General features: G+C 45.4%; 1 protein-coding gene across 3 annotated transcripts in view; it reads left to right on the forward strand.

Moving 5' to 3' along the window:
* SH3PXD2A (SH3 and PX domains 2A) overlaps nucleotides 1-19,180 on the forward strand; it is a 388,224-nt gene that overhangs the window by 94,226 nt on the left and 274,818 nt on the right. For all 3 annotated transcript variants that reach the window (XM_048856158.2, XM_048856161.2, XM_048856160.2), the window contains exon 3: nucleotides 18,033-18,108. In XM_048856158.2, the coding sequence (XP_048712115.2) occupies nucleotides 18,033-18,108 (76 nt within the window). The remainder of the gene's footprint in view (nucleotides 1-18,032; nucleotides 18,109-19,180) is intronic.

Raw genomic sequence — 19,180 nt, forward strand, 5'->3', positions numbered from 1 at the left:
AAATCTGAGGGTTTTTCAGCCAATCTCATGATTTTTTGAATGTTTAGGGTTTGCCATTCTGTGCCACAGCCATTCTGTCTTGTGCTGCAAGATATCAGCCTCAGCAGAATGGCTGCTGTAACTATGAGCAGCCTCCAGCCCAGTGGTTCTCAACCTATTTACCATTGTGGGCCACATATGCGGCTCTGTAAGTGTTATGTGGGCCACATCCACACAATATATATACTCCCTGTATGGCCCTGAAGATGTCACATGGGCTGCAGCTGTGTGCTGATTGGGCCACAAGTTGAGAACCACTGCTCCAGGCTCTTTGAATTATGCTAAGGGGAGGAAAGCTGTATTGCACCCTGCAGCTGCCCAGAATCAGGAAGGCCCTGATTCTCCTGGGTGCCTTTATGTGCTACATCTCCTGGAGACCTAGCACAGGATCTGACCCTTGGATTTTAGTGTAACTTCAGCACAGTTTGGGAACTCTGCTAAATCCCCGCTCTGGCTATATCGTCACTGGAAAAAAAGAGTGTGTGTTTTACTGCAGGATAACTAATGCACACTAGCTATTCCACAGTAAAATCAGAGTGGAGACAAGCCATTTTAGTTTTACCGCAAGGTAAACCAGGCCAGAGCAATCACCGGTGGGGTGGCATAGCTGACCCGGCCTACCTACCTTGCAGTAAACAATACAGGTGCTTTGTTTCCATATAGGATCTTACAGCGAAATAACTGGTTTCAGAGTAACAGCCGTGTTAGTCTGTATTCGCAAAAAGAAAAGGAGTACTTGTGGCACCTTAGAGACTAACCAATTTATTTGAGCATAAGCTTTCGTGAGCTACAGCTTATGCTCAAATAAATTGGTTAGCGAAATAACTAGCGCTTTCGTTACCTTGCTGCAAAAAGACATCTTTGTCAGTGAAAACAAAGCCTACACTGGAAAACTGAGCCATGTTTAACCATAGTGAGGATCTAATGTTTTATAACCAGGTCCCCCCAACACATACGACCTCCGTAACATCTCTAGGTGGAACAAGGGGAGCCAAGGTCTCCACCAGAAGCCTGACAGTCATGCTTACACAGGGGTCCAGGGCTTCGGAAGCACCCTCTGATAACGGAGTCTGAGGCCAGAGCTTTATCCCCCCCCTCCTGTCTAATCTGGTTTTCCTCTTTGAGTCAGGTCCCTGGGAAGATGCAGCACTCCAGAAAGACATTCCAAGGGTTTTCAGTCATCCCACAGGCTTAGGCAGTGCTGAGCTTGCGGTCTGAACACCTGCTCTTCCATTTAATTTGCAACAAATAGGAGAGTGGGGGGTGGGGAGGAGAAACACCCCAGTGAAGTATTTGCTGTGATATGCTATATTTGATTTTGGGTTCAGAATGAAGGCCATGGTGAACATCTTCCAGAGGGCTCCTCAAATTCAGCTGTCTTGGTTCTGAGAATGATTTCTGGGGAATGGAGTTAGATCGTGGAAGTTAGCCACGCTGAACAATCGGATTTAATTCGTACTCCAGGGCTCCCTCTGCTGCATGTCTCACGATGCTAGGAGCTGTGTATTTTCCATGTCAGAGTGAAGTCCATCTTACAAAAGACCGTTTATTTTCTTATTTATTTATTTTTTTAAATAATTGACCTCAAACAAGCCAGTGGGTTAAGGGTAGGAGCCTATCTTTCTTTGGTAATAGTTGTTATATTATGTTATTTATATTACATTTGTGCCTCCAGTCTCCAGTGACTATTGGGGCCAGGCATTGTGCAAACTCCTAGGAAGAGCCAGTCCTGTCCTGAAGAACTTAGTGTAAATAAATCACTTTGTTTTTTTTAAAGGTGACTTCCATCTGAACAAATGCAGATGAATTTAGCCTAGCAACACCCTTCTGAGTTAGGGAGGCAGTATTATTATCCTCCCCATTTTACTGATGGCGCAGGGGGAGAGTCAGAGATGTGAAGGGACTAGCCAAAAATCATCATTGGTAGATCTGGGAGAACTCAGGATTCATGACTCCCAGTCCCTTCTTGTAGCTGCTAGACAATACCCTCTTTCCCTCTTTGTGTCAATAGTACGGAGCGCTGCCAATAGGAACAGATCAGGCAGGTTTGGATCAAATTCTAGGCTTCAGTGTGGTGAAACCCATGAAATCAAAGGGCTCTTCTTCTCAAGACCAGGAATGCTCACATCTGAGGCAAACCAAATAGTTCAACCCCAAGTCTAGTGGCTTGTTGGTATAGTGTACCCGCTCTTGTTTTCTTAGGGTGATTAAATCTCTCTGGGGCCATGAGAGAAGAATATATCATCCTTCCTTCCTGTATCTCTTGTAGTTAAAGCAGAAGACTGGGACTCAAGAACCAAAGCCAGCTCTCCCCACTGCCAGAGGCTTCCTGTCTGACCTTGGGCAAGTCACTTAATCTCTCAGTGCCTCCATTCCCCATCTGTACAATAGGGACAATAGCATTGTCCTCACAGGGGTGTTGAGGATAAGTACATTAAAGATTGTGAGATGTGCAAATGCTATGGTGATGGGTATCTTATCTTCCCATGGATAGATCTTAGAAATGGATTCCTTTTGTTTGGATCTGAGCTGGAATCAATAATTGTAGGGACAGGTTCAGATCTAGGGAATTAAAATCAGAACCTCCCCCCCCTCCACTGAAATTTGGAAGGGCTATAAATATACGGTTCCATTTTCAGCCCATCTCTCATTGAAAGCATTGGTTTTTAAATCGTGTTCAGACTCCAGACCAAACTCCTCTGTACACAGAATGGCAATCTAGCTAAAAGAGAAATTGCCCAGCAGTTTGCTTAATTAGCCCGATAGATAGGGATGGACCATTGTTTGTTGTTTGTTTTCAATCCTGTGGGTTGGGTTTTTGTTTTGTTTTGTTTTTTAAACCATGGTGATAATGAGTTAATCCCCAGCTAGTCTAGATTTCCCAGAGGTGCTCTCACCCTCTGGGATAGAAAGCAGTGTCCCTTCTCTCCACCATCTGTCTGTTGCTGCCTGTCTTGGAAGTAGGAGCATCTTCAAATCACACCCCAAATCCTTCTGCATATTAGTACTAATCTACCAGGCTCAAAGTAAGGGTGAGATTTCAAAGACGCCCACCCCGTGTTATATCTACATCAAGTCACTCAGGCTCTACAGAAAACCTATCTTTGGAAGCAGGCTTAATCACGTCACTGCACCTGTTGAAGGAGGGAAGATTTAGGGTTTTTTAAAAACACCCTCTCCCCCCCCCAAACAGGTTTTCCTCCTCTCTTCCTGAATATACAAGGTTATAGTACATGTGATGATGTGGAGAAGAAACATCATTGGCTTTCGTGAGCTCACGCTCAAATAAATGGGTTAGTCTCTAAGGTGCCACAAGTCCTCCTTTTCTTTTTGCGGATACAGACTAACACGGCTGTTACTCTGAAACCTAATTAAGCAAGATAACTTTGCAGCTGGATTTTCGGCATCATCCAGTGCATCCTTGGCTATACACCCACACAGTGTTATATTTTCCTAGTGGCCTGTGCTGTTCTTGTGGAAGACAGCTAACATTTTAGTCCTGATTTATCTGCACTCTCACCACCTTGTACCTCCTCTATTTGATTCAACTAGTCACAAAGGACAAAGGTTCAACCATTGGGTAGCAAGTGAGAGCTCTCTAGGAACATCATTGAGTGAAACTAGCTGGAACCCAACCAGAGAAGACATGGGACCAGATCCTCAGTTCGTGTAAAGGACTGGTGCAGCTTCCTGGATTTCATTGGAACCATGCCCTTTTACACCAGATGAGGTTACGGCTCATGGTGATTTATCCCTGTGTATGCTGTTCATCCCACCCAGATCTTAGTGAAAGGTTGGAAAACTCACAGTGATGACAATATTTCTTGACTTAAGACTTGGCGACTTAAAAGCCAGCTGGCTAAAAACCTATAACGTCTTTATCGTAGACCTCCATCAAGGCTTTTAATATTCAGCCAATTTACCAGGACTGTAATTGATACCATACACCATCTGGTCCACTAGCAATGTGTCCCGGGAGGAAAGGCCCTCTTCTGAATGCAAGCTCTGGAGTAATGGAGGAGTGCGTACAGTTTAACACAGACGGCCTGTAAACAGTTGCTATGACCACCCAGCTCCTGACAGCACATATTAAGTGGCTGTTGTCCAAACTCACCCACTTTCCAAGGTTTGCCTTCATTCTCAAATAAAGAAAGAACGCTCCAAGGCAGGACTGAACTTAGACGCCTGTTGCTTTTCTCTTTGTCTCCCTTCTAAGGGGGGGCTGGTTAGGGTTTTCCCTGCAGGACGTGTTGTCCCTCCCTTCGGCACTTTCTTGCTTTGGAGAGACGCTCAGCTATTCATGCTCCTGCATGGATCTAATGGGACTCTCCTGGTTTGTCTGGCAGGCTGAGTCAGCAGAATAGCTTTGTACATCCCTACAGGGTCCTACATCCTGACTCCCAATTTGTGGAGCCCAGATTTCAAATCTGAGCACCTTGTTTAACAGACCTCAGAATGTAGTATTTGGGCACTCCGCTCTGCACATAAATACCCATTCTGTAGTGATGAGGCAGTGATTTGAGCAAACCAATTTGGGATTTGGACATCCTGCTAAGAACCCCGTGTGATAATCATGCCAATGATAAGATTATAATTTTCCTTTTATGTTAGCTGCATAATTTGGGTATACTCAAATACAGGTAGTCACAATGAATGCACTTGATCAGCAACAATTGGACTGGTTTCCAATATGTTTTCTCCCCTTATTATTACCCCTGAACATCAACCCTCAGAACAGATGAGACTGTGGATAGAAATGTGCATAGGTGCTAGTAGACCATGGTGATGGTGGTGACAAAAATGAACCTGGAAAAGTGACTTCATTGCTGAGGGAGCATGTATTGCATCCGATGAAGTGAGCTATAGCTCACGAAAGCTTATGCTCGAACAAATTGGTTAGTCTCTAAGGTGCCACAAGTCCTCCTTTTCTTTTTGCGAATACAGACTAACACGGCTGCTACTCTGAAACCTGTCATGTATTTCTTGTTACTTTCCAATTTGCAAGTTCTCTGCTCACTGCAGATGAAACCTAGTGTGGGACCTTTGAAATTCAGTATGCTATCAACTTCCTTCCCCACCTGGCAGCTCCTATGACTCTGGCTGCCCATCTGTCAGTGCTGTGAAAGTTAAAAAAAGCCTCAGGAGTTCTCCCAAGCCTATTGAGCCAGGTGATGTCAGTTCTGCACAGAACAAAACACCTACAAGCCAGCAACACACCTAAAACTGGGGGAATAAAGACTTGCAGCTGGAACTAAAACCTTTTTAAAAATGATCACCCTGCTGGCAGCTTTATAAAACTCCCATAAGGCCCAGAGCAGAATATCGGTTACATGTGCAGCTGCATCTCTCCACTCGAGTGATAAGATTCTTTGTCTGAACTCCTCTCTGAATTACCCCAAAGCCAGGAGAAGTATGTTTAGAACAAGGCCCTCAGGCAAACCATTGAAAGATTTTTTTTTTTTTTTTTTAAGCGGGTGTGGGGAAGGTAACTCTCGGGAGTACATCGTTAGAATGCACAGCATGGTTTTTTTGGAGTCACACTTAGTTGGGCAGTCTAACCCCCCCCCGCCCCCCTCCCCTAGCTATGATCAGCATCCTGGGAAGCTGCCAGACACCGTTTCAGTTGGAGTTGCCAAAGTAAGATGTGTCATTGTGTTTTTGAGCTGTTGTTTTCTGTTTTCAATGTCGGCTTAAAGTTAGCTGTGGTTTCAATGCGGGAATATATCAAGCCAAGCTTACAGGCTCTTGGGGATTTGTAGATTGTGAAAACGTTCACTCATTAACGTTCACCCATTCAGAGCCGGATTCTGATCCTATTGATAGCAGTGTGAATAAGGAGTCGGGACTTATCCACACATGAACTTGCACCAGTTTAACTAAATGTGTGTTTTTTAACAGATTTAGATCAACCACTGCTAACCCCTGTGTGATCGCTCTTAAACATCTTTAAGAATAGGTTATATTGACGTAGCTTAGTAGGGTAATGAATCGATTTTGGCTGTGGGGCTATAAACCAGGTTTAAATCGAGGGTTTTAGCGTGTTCACACTAGAATTTTGCACTGGTTTTAAAAAAATCCGTTTCTGCTCACCCGGTTTAATTGAAATCAGTGGAGTTCAACCGTTGTAAAATGGGTGGGAGGTAAGACCCAGGCCCGCTCTATATATTTTGGGTTTGATTCGCCACCATGTGAAACCAGTTTTACTATGGGGTGACCTCATTGGCTTTAGAGGAGTTGTTCCATCGTAAAACTTCAGTGCAATTTAGTGGAGCATCATCCGTCCCTTAGTGCTTGTTTTCAGGGTCAATGGTTACCGTTCAAATCCTATGATCATCATGGGAATAAAGAGTTGCAAACCATTTCCCAATAGATATTAGATTAGATTCATCATAGGATTTGATTAAGTTGGCCATCTTGGACGGGGGTTGTTAGTCTCTTTATTATAGAAGATTCAAAACTCCAGAGCAGAGAGGAAGGAGATGGCTGTTGGACCAGCATAAGGAAGCTTACTGTAATGCCTTTCTCCATACTCCCATCTGTAAGCTGCATTTTCCATGCTGTACTTTTGTACCTTGCAGTGCCATCTGAATCTTCCTAGTGAAGGCAGGTAGCTGAAGAACTGCAAGAAACTAACATCTGCTGTTTCCAGGCACTACCTGCCTGGGAGATTAAAAATATATCTGTTTCCACTGCTATCAATTGAGCCCTTTTCAATTCACTTGAATTTGTTTACGAACTATACACAAGGCATAATGGGAAGGTCACCAGTCTTAAGCAAAGGCCTATTCTTGGATGAGCTGGGCCAAATTTTGCTGTCATGGTGGTGTAAATGCAAAGTAACTGGATTGAAATCTGTGGAGTTGGTCTGGATTTACAAGGGTGTAAATGAGAGCAAAGTTTGCACGTTAGGTCAAATTATGCAGTGCCATAAATGGAGGTGTAAGTTACCCATTAGGTGCAAATTGGTCACAGGGTAGTAACTCTGTGTAACTCTGTTCCAGTATGACGTTGATTGGACGAACAAGGAGGCACGATTCCACAAGGGGTAAAACCAATATAAATGCTATTGACTTTAGTAGAGCTACCCCAATTTACAGTAGCGTGCGCGAGAAAAAGATCAAAGCCCGGTGATTGTAACTTGAACTGATTTGACATGGCGTATGTCCAGATCCAACCCTACCACAAGCTGGTGTGACTTCCACTGAAGTCAATGGGAGTTGTGCCCTGTTCATCAGTTGGGTACCCCTGGAGAGTAGGGGATGGTACGAATGTAGCGTAGTGTGTGTGTGTAATGAACTCTTTATCTTACACCCTCCCAGTAGTTGCTTTTCCTCCTACATCTCATACTGCTTCTGCCTTCTTGATTTGTGGATTACGCTCAATTGTCTCGCACTGAATGACAAATTGGTGGAAGTTATAGGTAAGGCTACGATTTTGGCACGGGTATTTTTATTAAAAGTCACTGACAGGACACGGGCAATAAACTATAAATCATGGATTCATTGAAACTGGAGCCCCGGCGCCGTGGGGCTCAAGCTGGAGCCCCACTGCCCGGGGCTGAACTATTGGAATTTTCAGGAAGTCACAGAGGTCTCGTAAAATCATGGACTCCGTGACCTCCACGAGTGACTTAGTTATCATCTTTTGCTAGTTGCGCCCATTTTAACAGTCGCCTATGTATGAATGTTTTATTTACAGCCTGGTTTATGTCACAGCTGCATTTGTGCTGGCAATTTCCCATTTACGCCAACCTCCATTTGGCCCCATGTAAGAGACCCTAGGCCCATCTCTTTCTACCTTTAAGCCTTATACTCTAGAAATAGTGACAGGAATCCAGTTCATCTTTAAAAGAGCCTGGAAAGGGATGGTCCAGTGGTTAGGATTCTAGCCTGGGACTTGGTATAGCTGAGTTCCTTCCTAGCTTCACCACAGATGTCCTGCCTGATCTTGGGCAAGTCACTTAGTCTCTCTGTACCTCACCTGAAAAACAGGGATAGCAGCAATTCCCTACCTGACAAGTGTGAGGATAAAGTCGTCAAAGATTGTGAGGCGCTCAAATGTTATAATAATGAGGGCCAAATGAGGACCTTTGATGGAAAAAGCATGAAATAGTTTTTGCCCAAACTGTAATTATTGTGAATGTTTAGGTCACACAGGCTCACTGTGTGCCGGGGATGCTAAGCTACATGTGACATTCATTAGCTGCTTGGTGAAAGTACAGTGCTTCCATCCTGCGAAGTGACTCTCAGATGGAGCAAATGCATCCTTCATATTTAACCAGCATCTCCAAATGTCTTACAAGCTGGTTGAGCCACAAGTGCTGCAGTTGCTTCCTAGAATTTAAGAAAAATTATCATTTCTATATGAAAGATGAAAAATAATTTTAGCTGGGAAATGGGCCTTCTTAGTGGGCTCTTTTTTGATGGATTATGGAGGGGGAAAAGACCCAACCATTTCACTTTGATGCTGTATAGCTTGTAAGAGTTCCAAGATTTCTGTGGAAAATTTTCAGACCTAAAAATCCCTTTGGGGATTATCCCATCCTTTACGTGGCTGTTCTTTTTATTTTACATGGATTTCCCTGCTTTTGTTTGACTGTTTCTCACGAATCACACTATATTTAATTCAGAACATATCCTAATACTGTAATCTTTGGTCATGTCACCTGGAAACCCTGAAGGTTTTTGCTTAAGATTTTTTTTTTTTAAAGGGAAACCAGTTGCTTCTGCGTCTCAGGGATTCTTGCTGATCTTACACCCTCGGATGATATTAGCCTTTATGCAGTAACAGGAGTGTCATATATAAGACACGGGAAGTAATTTGTCCTGCTCTGCTTGGCACTGGTGTGGCCTCCCCTGGAGTAGTGTGTTCAATACTGGGCACCCCATTTTAGAGTGATGGGAACGAACTGGAGAGAGTTCAGAGGAGAGCAAAAAATGATCTACGGTTTAGAAAACCTGACCTGTGAGGGAAGGTTAAAAAACAAACAAACTGGATATGTTTCTTCTTGAGAAAAGAAGACTGAGGGAGGGGACCTGATAACCATCTTCAAATTTGTAAAGGGCTGTTACAAAGAGGATGGTGATCAATTGTTCTCCATGTCCACTGCCGTTAGGACAAGAAGTAATGGGCTTGATCTGCAACAAGGGAGATTTAGAAAGTTTTTCCTAATATCTAACCTAACTCTAAGGATAGTTAAACTCTGGAATAGGCTTCTGAAGGAGGTTCTGGAATCCCCGTCATTGGAGGTTTCTAAAAACAGAGTCCTGATGTCCCTTGTTTTCTTGATGCCTTCAGTAGAGTTGGAGGTAAAATGGTATTGCCTCAGCTGAATGCACAAAACCCGTTTGCACCCCCCGTGGAGATGAAAATACAGTGTACAGTAAATCGTGGCATGCCAGAAATCTGCTCCTTTCAATCTAGTGGCCACGGTTTTAATTTCTTAAACTGGTTATTTTTCACGCCTAATCTGAAAAAGCATCTGCAATGTGACTGTGACTCTGCATTGCTTTGCAACAGGCTCGAATCATGTCTGCATTGCTTCGCACTAGTGGCTCTTTTATAATTTGCTGAAAAGGAGCTGCTGATTTGTAAGTTGTAAGCTGATTTGAAAAAGTCACTTAGTGTTGGTAGGCATTAAAACTGTGTGGTACCATAGCCTGCTGGGTAGCCTATTTTTATTAGCCTCCTGGTTTATGAACCTTTTGGGGTGCACCTGGGTCATGTTTCCCAGCTTTTTTCTGCAACCATGAGGGCTAGAAACTTTTTCTTTTTCTTTTTTAAAAGAAAGCTCAGATTCTCACACAGTCACTTGCCTCCAGGATCTGGGGCTTTAAGGAAAAACACCCAATAGCAGGATAACACGTGCAACTCTTATCCGCCGTACCACCCATGCAAACTGGTTGTCTTCATTCTGGTTGCACAAGTGTAGCAAGGACTAAAATGTATCCACATGCATGTATTGGTCCAGATTATGAACCCCTGACTCACACTGGCTAGTAATTACGCACATGAGTAATGCCATTGATTTTAATGGGATTATTTTTATGAGTTTCTGCTTGCCAGTGTGAATCGCAGGTTCATAATCTGGACCACAATGTTCGTAGGCTGTCCTTCTAAATACCGTTTAGCCAGCTGCAAGGCTGAGATTGCTCAGTGTAAACCACAATGCTGATGAGCAGTGCTTGTATAGGAAGTCCATCTGGGCACTCAAAATAACTCGGAGAGGTGAAGCCTGGAGTGGGTGGTTTTGGTGGTGAATTATTTGTGGCCCTACATCTGTTATATCAAAAGGCAGAAGTTGCTTGTGTTTGTTCAGCATGATTCCATGTGCTCATTTCCCACTTTCCACATACACTCCCTGTTTCCAAACGGATCCCCCACCCAGATGTCACGCTCACAGACTTCTCTTTGCATGTCTTATTGGTCATAGCTGGAGGTGCAGCAGTGGGATCATAATCAGTGCTCTAGGTGCAGACTCAGTCATTGCTAATGCTAATCAAATGATGTGACTATGAGCTACTCCAGCCTAGGACACCTCACTGATTGATTCCTGATCGTTTTCCAAAAAATACAGCTCAGACTCACCTGTTCCATGCTGTCTACAAGTGGTTACAGACTTAATGCCAACCTTTTGTCTCTTCCAGTCTCCACTCTCCTCTTTCTCTCACCCTGTGTCCTAGTGACATTGTCTTTGCTCCCACTAATGTACTTTCTGACACAGTGTGACTTGTTGCAAAATTAAATTGCATTAACAAGAACAAGAGGACATTTGTGAAGCTCACCCATTTTGAAGGAAAATAGCAATGTGTATTGTTCAAGGGAGAGACTCCAGGTGAAGTATTTTTGCATCTGCCATGTTTAAATATGTAAGAATAATAATTTCCTATAGTATGAGAACACTTGCTATGGGCCTAGTAATTCTCAACTTCAAAACTCTCTGCAGACATTTAATTAAGCCACAATCCCCCTTGAAAGCTAGAGAATCAAGCACTACTATCCCCATTCTACAGATGGCGAACCTGAGAAACAGAGGGATTTATTTGTTTATGGACACTAATGAGTTCAGGGGCAGTGTGCTCTGACTGGAACTAGAAGTTCCTGGCTTGCAGCCCTGAGCTCAGTGTATTAGAATCTATCATTTGTTTCTTTGTATAGTTCCATATTTGGTTTCATTTTTGTTAGAGATGGGCCGAGCTGCCAAGTTCTTCTTTGAGTGATGGTACCTATTGTATTCCACTGAGGGTTTACACATGCGTTCCTTGTGTCAGGAGCCAGAGAATTTGAAATTAGTAGTGTCCGTTGGTCCGTGTGCTCGCCCTTGCTTCGCCTTATGGTTTCATCTGAGGCGATAAAGGATGGGGCAGACTGAGCTCGCCTCCAGCTCCTCCTCATTACCACATGGTCCAAGTCACAGCTACTCTCATCTCTGAGGCACTGTGGGGGGTGGGGGGAGAGGTTTAGAATTGTACATAGTTAGTTTTTTCTTGTCTTTTACAGGTATTTTTTACATAGTTTAGCTTCACTAGTAGTTTTTAGAAGAATTAAGACTTTGGGGGACTTTGTTTTCTGACTACTCCCCCTCAAATACCCACGCGTAGTACTGGACTATGCAGAAGACGCCAAGGTTCAAGATCTGCGCTTCCTGCCCACAGTCCTTCTTGATCAGCAATGAGTGCCAACCCTGCCTGTACTACTTGGGAGAAGCCCATGTTTCATCCAGGACAGATCTGACAGGTGCTGTGGAGGGCCCCATGGAATGGGATACCAGTGGCTTCCCTGCTGGGGAAGAGGACAGTGATGCCAAGAAGCTTGTGGTCCCTTAGGGTACCCATAGCGGCAGTAGGGAATGGGTGGTCCTGTCCTTGTGCTCAATCGGAATCCGCCAATGAGATAAACTCAGTTCCTGGCTACAGTGGCAGTACGGTGGAACTGGTGGAACCGTATGACCACAGGGGGATGAGGTGAAACGTGATTCGCCTGAGGTAAGTCCTGGGTTGGAGATGGTACCTCGTTAGGCGTAGAGGAAAGCGTGGAGATCTTAGTTCCCCTAGGGCGGAGAGTTTATGTGGCTTAGGTGCTGTCGCCCGTCTCCCTGGTGTTAAGTGGTATGCACTCCATAGCCGGAACCGGAGCAGAGGCCTGTTCTGGAACCAGTGGTTTCCTTGCCTTAAGGGAAGCCGACATTAAGGGCGTGCGTGACTCAGTACCCACTACTGGCAGATCTGCCGTTCTGCGTGGGTTCTTCTCCTATCTGTGCGTCTTGGAATGCTCTGTCTCCCCGTGGCTGGAATTCGTGGAAGGGGCATCATCCTTCTTCAGTTTGGAGGTAGACTTGCTGCTATGCCGACGTGCATGCTTCCTTGTTTCCCTAGTAGGCCCCAGCACAGGTCAGTAGCGGCTGTGCTGGCAGAGCCAGGCGTGATCTCTGAAGCCGGAGGCACACTCTTGGCTGTCTCAGGCCGATGTACGGGGGGGGTTCCCTGGTCTGGATCCGACTGCGGCCTCATGGAAACCCCCAGGAAATGCTTCTTAAGTTGGAGAGCCCAGCCTTCTCCTGTCCTGTTTGGGAAGGTGTGACAGGGAATACCCGTCCCATGCTGGGCTGGAAGGGGTTAATCCCATACTATGGACTGAGGAAGTCCCTGGACTACTTAGGGGCCTCCATTGACACAGTCTTAGCATGGGAATACCTACTTTAGGGACAGGTTCCAGACTCTGCAGGAACTCATCACTTGAGTAGCCAACAGTCCTCCTCCTCTGGTAAGGACTTGCCTATCCCTGCTTCGCCACATCGTGGCCTGCACGTATCTCACCGCCTTCGCTCTTTACAGATATGGCTCCAGAGAGTCAATTCACCCATGCGACATACCATGGACCTTCTGCTGACAATCCCTTTGCAGTGCTCTCCTTCCTCCAGTGGTGGATGGACCTGAGGCAAGTGTGTGCCAGGATACCTTTCCTCCCATCCTCCCCGGACAGAACGATTATCACGGACATATCACTTGCCAGATGGGGTGCCCATGTGACCAAGCACATGATGCAAGGGACTTGGACTCCTCGAGAATCCAGAATGCACATCAACATTCTAGAGCTTCAGACGGTATGGAGAGTGTTGAGTATTTCTCCCATCTATTCTCTCCCAACATGTTTTCATCATGTCCAACAACATCACCACCATTTATTACATCAACAAACAAAGGGTCACAAGGTCGACTGCGCTCTGTGAGGAAGTAGTCCATCTGTAGGACTGGTGCATTGTCCACAAGATCCTGTTGTCGGCAGCCTATCTTCTGGGGATTCAGAATGTGATTGCAGACTCTCTCAGCAGGAAATTCATGGCCGATCATGCATGGGAACTTCACGACACCGTAGTCAATGATATTTTCAGTCAATGGGGGACTCTGACCAGGAATCTCTTTGCCTCTCATGTCAACAACAAATAAAGTACATACTGCTCAAGGAGGAGTATCGGGATCCACTCTCAAGGTGATGCTGTCATCCTCCACTGATCGGACCAGATCAGCTACACCTTCCCCCCCTTCCTCTCCTTCCATGAGTCCCCCACAGGATCAGATGGGAGAGAGTCATCGTCATCCTGATAGTCCTGTTTTGGCCCCTCCAATTTTAGTTTCCTAACCTCCGCATGTTTGCCTGTTCATCCGATTGCCCTTCCCTCTTTCTCGGGGCTGCTCACACAACACAACGGCAGAATCAGACATCCCAACCCACAGATGCTTCACCTCAGAGCTTAGTATTTGGATGGGCATCTTCTCTAGAAAGGGAATGTTCATCGGCAGTACAGGACATGCTTTCGAGTAGCAGGAAAGAGTCCATGAGGTGTTCCTATTAGGCCAAGTGGAAATGCTTTGCCTCCTGGGCACAGTAGAAGGGGTTTGCCCCTGAGGAAGTGGACATTCCCCTTCTTTTGGACTACCTCCTGTCCATAAAGACAAGGCATCCCCAGCCCATGGAAGGGCGCTACATATTTACACATCGATTAACTACTAGGTTTTGGAAAGGTCTCCTCAGGACTTTTGCTCCCCAATGGGATGCCCCTAACAACCTATTGCTCCCCAATGGGATGTCAATCTCGTTCTCTCAGCATTAACAAAAGTGCACTTTGAGCCACTGGCTTCATGCTCACTGTTCCTCCTTTCCATGAAGATCGCCTTCCTAATGGCTATTACTTCTGCGAGTAGAGTAGGTTAACTGTGGGCCATTATGGGGGACCTCCCCTTCACCACGTTCCAGAAGGACAAAGTCTCCCTGCATCTTCATCCCAAGTTTCTACCAAAGGTTGTATCCCGCTTTCATCTCAACCAACCCATACTCTTACTTGCTTTCTTTCCGAAGCCGCATGCCTCAGCGGAAGAGTGGTGCTTTCACTCCCTTGATGTCTGCAGGGCCTTGGACAGGAGAAGACCAACCAGGAAGTCCCCTTGATTGTTTATCTTATAACTGAGAGGGTTAAGGAGTAGGCAATCTCCACACAAAGGATTTCCTAGTGGATTTCAGGGTGCATGACACTCTTCTATCGCTGGTCAGGGCTGCCTCCATTCCTTGGAGCGAGAGCCCATTCCACAAGAGCACATGCATCCACTACGGCCACACTTCACAATGTACTGCTTCCGGGCACATGTAGGGCAGCCAAGTAGAGTTCGGTACATGCCTTTGCTGCACGTTACGCCTTGGTGCAGGATGTTGCGCTGGATGCTTTGTTTCTTCATTCAACCATTCCATACTCTTCCTTGCACCCTCCTCTGAATTGTTAATAACCCTCAGCGGAATATAATAGGGACCATCACTTGAAGAAGTGGTTACTTATGTGTAACTGGAGGTTCTTGGAGATGTGTGTAGTCCTGCCTTCCTTCGCCTCTGCTGCGGATCTGTTCGTTTTGCAGTGGAGAAGGAACTGAAAGCGTGGTCGGTCCGCCCCATCCTTTATTGCTCCAAAACCATGGGGCGAAGCAAGGGCACATGCATGGACCAATGGATACTACTACTTTCAAATTCTCCAGCTCTGGACGCATGGTGCACATGCGTAAACCCTCAGTGGCATACAGATGGGGACCACACATCTCGAAGAACCTCCAGTTACAGGTGAGTAATCTCCTTTTTTATAATGTCCTGAATGAGTTTCCAGCAGTGCAGTGATCATAAATGCTCTCTTAGCTTCTACCATTGCATTGTTGGTTTCCCATCATCTCATTAATCTTTAGCAGCACAGAAGCCTTACCATGTGTGCTCCCTCATGCATGAATGAGAGCAATGGGTTGACCATTAGTTACTTCTCTTTTCTCCTCAAGTGGCTGGGGTATGTTTGCAACACACACCAAAAGCGCAGAGCCCCCAGCAGCCGACTGCCATACTTGTGTGAAAATCCGTCCCTGTCCAGTCACATCTTTGTTAGAAAGAGCTCTCCTGGCGGAAGCAAGAGCTTGGGAGGAAAATGTTGATTAGGAAAGTTTAGCCAGGCTCTCCAGCTATTTTGCTGATATCTGCCCTTTAGATAAACAGTGCTAAATTATACACTTTGTGACCCTCTTGATGTGGTTAAAAAGGCCTGCGTTAGCCAAGCTAATTTAACTCCAAGAATAACCCCGGGAATTTGTATCAGCTCCAGCTTGAGTCAGTCACTCTGGAGTAAAATGAGAATAATCTTCCTGGTTAAAAGTGTAGTGACAGCAAAACTGTAAGTTATACAGTGGCTTTTCCCACTGCCTTCCCCCTTGCCCCCAAAAAACGAAACTTCTACTCATGTCCAACCCCAGGCACCCTGACTTCTACCTAAGAGAAAACAAAATTTTCAACAAAAAAAATCCTTCTCCATTGGTAGAAAAGCAAGTTTTCTAACAATCCCTAAAGCCACAAACTATTTATTCACAAGGTTGGCTCCCTTGGGGAAATGTAGGATCTTTTATTTTTTTTCTCCTGCACAGATGTTCCTTCTACTCTTGCTGTGCCATGTGCTTAGAATGCTGAAGATGTTCTGTGAAGTAGAAGAAGAGAGGGGATCTGTGTTTAAAAAAAACAAAACAAAACTTTTTTTTTTTTTGCTGTGTTTGCAAAGCTTTTGGGATTTTTTAAAAAAGGAAATCTGTTCAGGTTGCAAATGGTACTGGCTCCCACACCCTAGCTGGTTGGAAATGTATCCTTTTTATATCTAAGTGCAAATTAGATCCCCTGAGTCTAGCTGTCACTTCCACTGTAAATATTTGTGTTGATTTGTATGATAGTATTCAGAGTAACAGCCATGTTAGTCTGTATTTTCATGGTTTGTGTGTATGAAAACATCGTCTGTACTTTCCACAGTATGCATCCGATGAAGTGAGCTGTAGCTCACGAAAGCTTATGCTCAAATATATTGGTTAGTCTCTAAGGTGCCACAAGTACTCCTTTTCTTTTTGTATGATAGTAGATTCAGCTCAGGTGAAATGAGAGAGTCATACAAGATTTGCAAGGTATTTCCCCTAGCCCAAGCTTTTAGGGGGGTTGTGTTGAATGGGGGACCCAATGGGGGTTTCTTTGTGAGCCCCAAATCTGGGAGAAGATTGAAAAGACGATAGCTTAGTGTATGTATTCTGACATCATCACAGTCTGAGTTAAAGTTGAGGACGCACCAGATGGTAGGCATGGGACTTTCAGAAAATTTAATGCAACCTTCCTCCTTTGTCAGATCTCGTGTAGTCCTGGATTGGGTCTAGGTTAGTCAGTGTGGAAGACTGTTCCTGGGGGTTCTCCATGGAACAGTGAAGTGCTGCAAGGACTGTTGCTTGGTGCTCTCCCCTCAGAGTCAGTCATGAACCCAATCCCCATCGTTAAAATGGATGTATATTACCTGGAGACCACAGGTCCCAGCATTTATAGCTTTATCTCAATCTGAATGGAAAGCCCCTGGAAAACTGCAGCGCTGCAACGTGTAGTCTCTACGGCCATGCTTTTATAGTGAAGGTGGGGGGAGGTGACTGCAATCTGCTCCATATGGTGCAGATTTAGTGCCTTCAAGTGCTTTGGCTCAGGGACTGTTTGTACAGCACCGTGTACAATGGAGCCCTCGGTTGGTCCTCAGGCACTACTGTAATAAGCATGATTAATAATAACAACACGGATGAGTTGAGGATCTGCTGGTTTAATGTCTCAGTTTGCTGTAAATGCTCTCTATGGGTGAAATTAATCTCTGTTCAGAGAGCCAGTAGGTCATAAGTGAGACTTCAGGGGTCCACAGGCCATGTGCTCAGGGGTGAACGTCCCCCTGTGTGCATTTGCATCATATTTCCTTGTATACAGTCTGTGCTTGTCCCCCTTTGTAGTATCTTTTTGCCTGTGTCTGCGAGCAGGGCATTGCTGATTCTCTGCATTCACCTTCCCTACAGTTGTTTCTCTCCTGCTCTCTCACACGGGGGTGTTGTCACAGGGATTACAGTGAAGTGGAAGACATTTCCAGAAGGGCTGGAAACTCCTCTGCCCAGTGTATCCATCCCTGGGAAAGCAGGAGTGCTCTGTCAAGGGAACAAACCCAGTGGGAATAGTTCTGCCAACAAGAAGACAGATTCAGTTTTTTATTAAAATAACCTCTGCGCTTATTTCTGAGCAGCAGTTCTAACCAGGTGGGTGGTCTGTCCAAGAGGGCAGATGGAGCCTTCATCCTCACCAATCAGGGAGCCAAACGGGATTGGAGACAAGGCATTTGTTTTGTAGTGAAGGATGAATACCTAATTTTAGAACTGCAGAAAGGCCAGCTTCAGATATTTGCCTGGGCCCTGTCCCAATGTGCACACAGGAGCCTACCCTCCGTTTATGGGAGTGACTGTACTTTATGATACAGTCTCACTCGGACACTGTCACTCATTCCAGCCATTTCTCTGATTTATCAATCCTCTGTAAAACCACAGACGTGCCGAGAAATAATCCCTGCAGTTAGAGGAGACTGGGAGGAGGAAGGACAGAGTGGCCCTATGTACCCTCTAAATGTATTTCTGTTTCTGTTGCAGATGCAGCTTCTGGATAAATTCCCCATTGAAGGAGGTCAGAAAGACCCCAAGCAGAGGATCATCCCTTTTCTACCAGGTAATGCCTTGATGATGGACTTGAACAGGGCAATGTAAGGAGTCAGCAATCCATTCCTCGACCGCTGAGTCCAGGCTAGGATGTTGGCACACAGCTTATGGTGACACTAATGAATCACAGGCTGCGTTAGCCACGCTGAGAGTCAGCGTGAACCACAGCGTCTGTTTGTGTCCAGCAGCCTCAATAAAGAAAGCTCTTTATATTCATTACAGATGGCCTCTTTCCCATCACAAGCTGCTACAGGGAAGGGGATGCGTTGACTATCTGTAAATACTAGATAAGGGAATATTTTATGGAGGGAAAAGAGAATGAACATAACAAGTTTGTAATGATTTAAGAAAAAAATTATACTAGACATTACCAAGCATTTTCTAATAGTAAGGCCCACCGGACAGTGTCACTGAAGTCCTATATTTAGAGATGTTCCAAGCAGACTAAGTAGATCTGAAAGTCCAGCTGTGCACTGGCCAACTCTGATCATCAAAGGTAATAAAGGGGAACTTAGTTGACAATTCTGGTGATGATACAGAAGCCAGGATAGGATCCACCTCCCTCTCCCATAGTGGAATAGGCAGTGACTGCGGATGAAGAAAGAAGAAAAAGCTTATATTAGCTGGTAAAGCAAACCGATGCTATCCGGAATAGGCACAGGGAGCTGAGTTCTTTGGTAAGAAGGCACCATTTTTAACCAGTACCTTTTCTGGCCCTTAAGGAATAAAATACAAGAAGTCTAAATCCCATGTTCTTTCATTCTGAAGGACTAGTCAGTGGCTATGGTGGTGTGAATGTGGGGAACACCGATTCTATGTGATGCGAGAGAGCCTGAACCAAGGAAAGCCATAGGGTGAGGATGGTTTACAGCACTAGGATCAGGGTGAATCCAGTGTGGTAAAGCGTATACAACATGCAGGGACACGGGCCAAGGGATGCTCTTGTGCACTCTGGCCCCCTGCCCAGGGCAGGTGGTGGGTCTGGGACTCCCCATAGTGGCCCAGGCTCCCTGGGCAGCTCTCGCCGCAGCCCAGCTCCGGCCTGGCTAGGGGGCAGGGCCTCAGGGGGAAGAGGAGGAGCA

This window comes from Caretta caretta, chromosome 7 (assembly GCF_965140235.1).
Source record: "Caretta caretta isolate rCarCar2 chromosome 7, rCarCar1.hap1, whole genome shotgun sequence".
NCBI lineage: Eukaryota > Metazoa > Chordata > Testudines > Cheloniidae > Caretta > Caretta caretta.